The 6,000-nt window shown below is 51.4% G+C and overlaps 1 protein-coding gene across 2 annotated transcripts in view; it reads left to right on the top strand.

Moving 5' to 3' along the window:
- Nucleotides 1-633: 633 nt before the first annotated feature.
- LOC116958179 (uncharacterized) overlaps nucleotides 634-6,000 on the top strand; it is a 46,006-nt gene continuing 40,639 nt past the window's right edge. Inside the window, exon 1 of one of the 2 annotated variants that reach the window (XM_076055810.1) lies at nucleotides 634-2,542. In XM_076055810.1, the coding sequence (XP_075911925.1) occupies nucleotides 2,422-2,542 (121 nt within the window). In that variant the 5' untranslated portion in view covers nucleotides 634-2,421. The other variant, XM_076055811.1, reaches the window with a different exon arrangement.

The following is a 6,000-nucleotide window of genomic DNA, read 5'->3' as shown; positions in this document are numbered from 1 at the left end:
TAGACTCACATACAGACCCATAGACTATTCACACAGAGACCCATAGACACACATACAGACCCATAGACACACATACAGACCCATAGACTCACATACAGACCCATAGACTATTCACACAGAGACCCATAGACACACATACAGACCCATAGACACACATACAGACCCATAGACTCACATACAGACCCATAGACTATTCACACAGAGACCCATAGACACACATACAGACCCATAGACTCACATACAGACCCATAGACTATTCACACAGAGACCCATAGACTCACATACAGACCCATAGACTATTCACACAGAGACCCATAGACACACATACAGACCCATAGACTCACACAGAGACCCATAGACTATTCACACAGAGACCCATAGACACACATACAGACCCATAGACTCACATACAGACCCATAGACTATTCACACAGAGACCCATAGACTATTCACACAGAGACCCATAGACTATTCACACAGAGACCCAAAGACTCACATACAGACCCATAGACTCACATACAGACCCATAGACTATTCACACAGAGACCCATAGACACTCATACAGACCCATAGACTCACATACAGACCCATAGACTCACATACAGACCCAGAGACTCACATACAGACCCATAGACTCACATACAGACCCATAGACTCACATACAGACACATAGACTCACATACAGACCCATAGACTCACATACAGACCCATAGACTATTCACACAGAGACCCATAGACACACATACAGACCCATAGACTCACATACAGACCCATAGACTATTCACACAGAGACCCATAGACTCACATACAGACCCATAGACTATTCACACAGAGACCCATAGACTCACATACAGACCCATAGACACACATACAGAGACCCATAGACTATTCACACAGAGACCCATAGACTCACATACAGACACATAGACTATTCACACAGAGACCCATAGACACACATACAGACCCATAGACACACATACAGACCCATAGACACACATACAGACCCATAGACTCACATACAGACCCATAGACTATTCACACAGAGACCCATAGACTCACATACAGACCCATAGACTCACATACAGACCCATAGACTATTCACACAGAGACCCATAGACTCACATACAGACCCATAGACTATTCACACAGAGACCCATAGACACACATACAGACCCATAGACACACATACAGACCCATAGACTCACATACAGACCCATAGACTATTCACACAGAGACCCATAGACACACATACAGACCCATAGACACACATACAGACCCATAGACTCACATACAGACCCATAGACTATTCACACAGAGACCCATAGACACACATACAGACCCATAGACTCACATACAGACCCATAGACTATTCACACAGAGACCCATAGACTCACATACAGACCCATAGACTATTCACACAGAGACCCATAGACACACATACAGACCCATAGACTCACACAGAGACCCATAGACTATTCACACAGAGACCCATAGACACACATACAGACCCATAGACTCACATACAGACCCATAGACTATTCACACAGAGACCCATAGACTATTCACACAGAGACCCATAGACTATTCACACAGAGACCCAAAGACTCACATACAGACCCATAGACTCACATACAGACCCATAGACTATTCACACAGAGACCCATAGACACTCATACAGACCCATAGACTCACATACAGACCCATAGACTCACATACAGACCCAGAGACTCACATACAGACCCATAGACTCACATACAGACCCATAGACTCACATACAGACACATAGACTCACATACAGACCCATAGACTCACATACAGACCCATAGACTATTCACACAGAGACCCATAGACACACATACAGACCCATAGACTCACATACAGACCCATAGACTATTCACACAGAGACCCATAGACTCACATACAGACCCATAGACTATTCACACAGAGACCCATAGACTCACATACAGACCCATAGACTATTCACACAGAGACCCATAGACTCACATACAGACCCAGAGACTCACATACAAACCCATAGACTCACATACAGACCCATAGACTACTCACACAGAGACCCATAGACACTCATAGACACCCATAGACTCACATACAGACCCATAGACTACTCACACAGAGACCCATAGACGCCCATAGACACCCATAGACACCCACAGAGACCCACAGAGACCCATAGACACCCACAGAGACCCACAGAGACCCACAGAGACCCACAGAGACCCCATTACACCCACAGAGACCCACACAGACCCCTCCCTCTCTTGCCCCTCGCCCCGCCCCCTGTCTCTAGCCCCGCCCCCTGTCTCTAGCCCCCGCCCCCCGGCTCCGCGAGGTCGTTCCGTGCCACGCGCCGGGTCCTCGTTGATTCGCTGAGCGGCCGCTCAGAGCCAAGGGGGCGGGGCGATGGAGGTCGGAGTGGGATTCACATTCGCTTGGCTCATCGCGAATACGACGACGATGATGATGCTGATGATGATGATGCTGCTGCTGCTGCTGCCTCTAGCAGCACCCTCACAGGCACAAGGTACTGTGGGTGGCTACGCTAGTCATGCACACACACACACACACCGAGTTACACACACACACACCGAGTTACACACACGTGCGATACACACACACGTGCGTTACACACACACCGAGTTACACACACACACACCGAGTTACACACACACACACCGAGTTACACACACACACACACACCGAGTTACACACACACACACACACCGAGTTACACACATACACACCGAGTTACACACACGTGCGATACACACACACCGAGTTACACACACACACCGAGTTACACACACACACACACCGAGTTACACACACACACACACACCGAGTTACACACACGTGCGATACACACACACACCGAGTTACACACACCGAGTTACACACACACACACACACCGAGTTACACACACACACACACCGAGTTACACACACGTGCGATACACACACACACCGAGTTACACACACACACACACACCGAGTTACACACACACACACCGAGTTACACACACACACACCGAGTTACACACACACACACACACCGAGTTACACACACGTGCGATGATGATGCTGATGATGATGCTGATGATGCTGCTGCCTCTAACAGCACCCTCACGGGCACAAGGTACTATGGGTGGCTACGCTAGTCATGCACACACCTACACACCGAGTTACACACACGTGCGTTACACACACCGAGTTACACACACACACACACCGAGTTACACACACGTGCGATACACACACACACATTCACACACACACATGTACACCGCATACATACACACACGTACACATACACACACGTACACATACACACACGTACACATACACACATACACGCATACATACATATGCATACATGTACACATACACGCACATATGTACACACACACGTACACATACACGCATACATACATAGACATACATACATAGACATACATACATGTACACACATGTACACACGCATACAAAGACAAAGATCCCCCATATAGCCTGTAACAGACTGTAGGGGCAAGTGCTGTTAGCGAGCACCTATGAAGGCCGGAACGGTACACGAGGGGGTGGGTGGCCAGCACCACGCCCGACCGCCTTTGTCTCTCTAGTGGCGATGTTTACTACACACCGCACCAGGTACTCATTTGAGGCTGAGTCGACCTAGGGGAGGCCCAGGACCGGTTCAGATAATCGTCACCGGCGGTGTTGGCCGTGAGCGGGAATCGAACCCGGGTCGCCAGGTTCATAGCGCAGCGTAGCGCTAACCACTACACTACCGCTCACCACTATACATACATACACACATGCACACACACACACGTACACATACACACATGCACACATACACACATGTACACATAGACATACATACATAGACATACATACATAGACATACATACATAGACATACACGCATGTACACGTAGACATGCACACATGTACACATGCACACACACACACATGTACACACGCATACATACACACATGTACACATATACATGCATAGACATACACACATCTACACATACATACACATAGAAATACACATGTACACTCACTCACCCACCACCCACCCACTCACTCACCCACCCACCCACTCACTCACCCACCCACCCACTCACCCACCCACTCACTCACCCACCCACCCACTCACTCACCCATCACCCACCCACTCACTCACCCACCCACCCACTCACCCACCCACTCACCCACCCAATCACCCACCCACTCACTCACCCACCCACTCACTCACGCATCACCCACCGACTCACCCACCCACTCACCCACCCACTCACCCTCTCACCCACTCACCCACCCACTCACTCACCCACCACCCACCGACTCACCCACCCACTCACCCACCCACTCACTCACCCACTCACTCACTCAACCACTCACTCACCCTCTCACCCACTCACCCACTCACCCACTCACTCACTCACTCACCCACCCACCCACTCACTCACCCACCACCCACCCACTCACTCACCCACCCACTCACTCACCCACCCACTCATTCACCCACTCGCCCACTCAATCACTCACCCACCCACTCACTCACTCACCCACTCACTCACCCACCCACTCACTCACTCACCCACCCACTCACCCACCCACTCACTCACCCACCCACTCACTCACCCACCCACTCACTCACTCACCCACTCACTCACCCTCTCACCCACTCACTCACCCACCCACTCACTCACCGTCTCACCCACTCACTCACTCACCCACCCACTCACTCACTCACCCACCACCCACCCACCCACTCACCCACCCACCCACCCACTCACGCACCCACTCACCCACCCACTCACCCACCCACTCGCCCATTCAATCACTCACTCACCCACCCACCCACTCACTCACTCACCCACTCACTCACCCACCCACTCACTCACCCACCCACTCACTCAGTCACCCACCCACTCACCCACCCACTCACTCACCCACCCACTCACTCATCCACCCACTCACTCACTCACCCACTCACCCACCCACTCACCCACCCACTCACTCACCCACCCACCCACTCACTCATCCACCCACCCACTCACTCACCCACCCACTCACCCACCCACTCACCCACCCACTCGCCCACTCACTCATACTGCTGTGCCAGGCTAGGTGCAGGAGGAGGTCACGGGACAGACCCCGCAGGTGCCATGGCTTGACTGAGATGTTGACTACCTCGCCTGGTGTACAGGAGGTCGTGGGTTCAATGCTGAGATGTTGACTACCTCGCCTGGTGTACAGGAGGTCGTGGGTTCAATGCTGAGACGTTGACTACCTCGCCTGGCCTACAGGAGACTCGTGGGTTCTGCTGAGATGTTGACTACCTCGCCTGGTGTACAGGAGGTCGTGGGTTCAATGTTGAGATGTTGACTACCTCGCCTGGTGTACAGGAGGTCGTGGGTTCAATGCTGAGATGTTGACTACCTCGCCTGGCCTACAGGAGACTCGTGGGTTCTGCTGAGATGTTGACTACCTCGCTTGGTGTACAGGAGGTCGTGGGTTCAATGTTGAGATGTTGACTACCTCGCCTGGTGTACAGGAGGTCGTGGGTTCAATGCTGAGATGTTGACTACCTCGCCTGGCCTACAGGAGACTCGTGGGTTCTGCTGAGATGTTGACTACCTCTCCTGGTGTACAGGAGGTCGTGGTTTCAATGTTGAGATATTGACTACCTCTCTTGGTGTACAGGAGGTCGTGGGTTCAATGTTGAGATGTTGACTACCTCGCCTGGTGTACAGGAGGTCGTGGGTTCAATGCTGAGATGTTGACCACCTCGCCTGGTGTACAGGAGGTCGTGGGTTCTGCTGAGATGTTGACCACCTCGCCTGGTGTACAGGAGAGTCGTGGGTTCAATGCTGAGATGTTGACTACCTCGCCTGGTGTACAGGAGATTCGTGGTTTCAATGCTGAGATGTTGACTACCTCGCCTGGTGTACAGGAGGTCGTGGGTTCAATG

This window comes from Petromyzon marinus, chromosome 73 (genome assembly GCF_048934315.1).
Source record: "Petromyzon marinus isolate PM22_M1 ecotype Great Lakes invasive population chromosome 73, UKy_Petmar_22M1.pri1.0, whole genome shotgun sequence".
NCBI classification, from domain to species: domain Eukaryota; kingdom Metazoa; phylum Chordata; class Hyperoartia; order Petromyzontiformes; family Petromyzontidae; genus Petromyzon; species Petromyzon marinus.
Note: the sequence above shows the minus strand (reverse complement) of the source record. Positions and strands in the feature narration are given on the sequence as shown.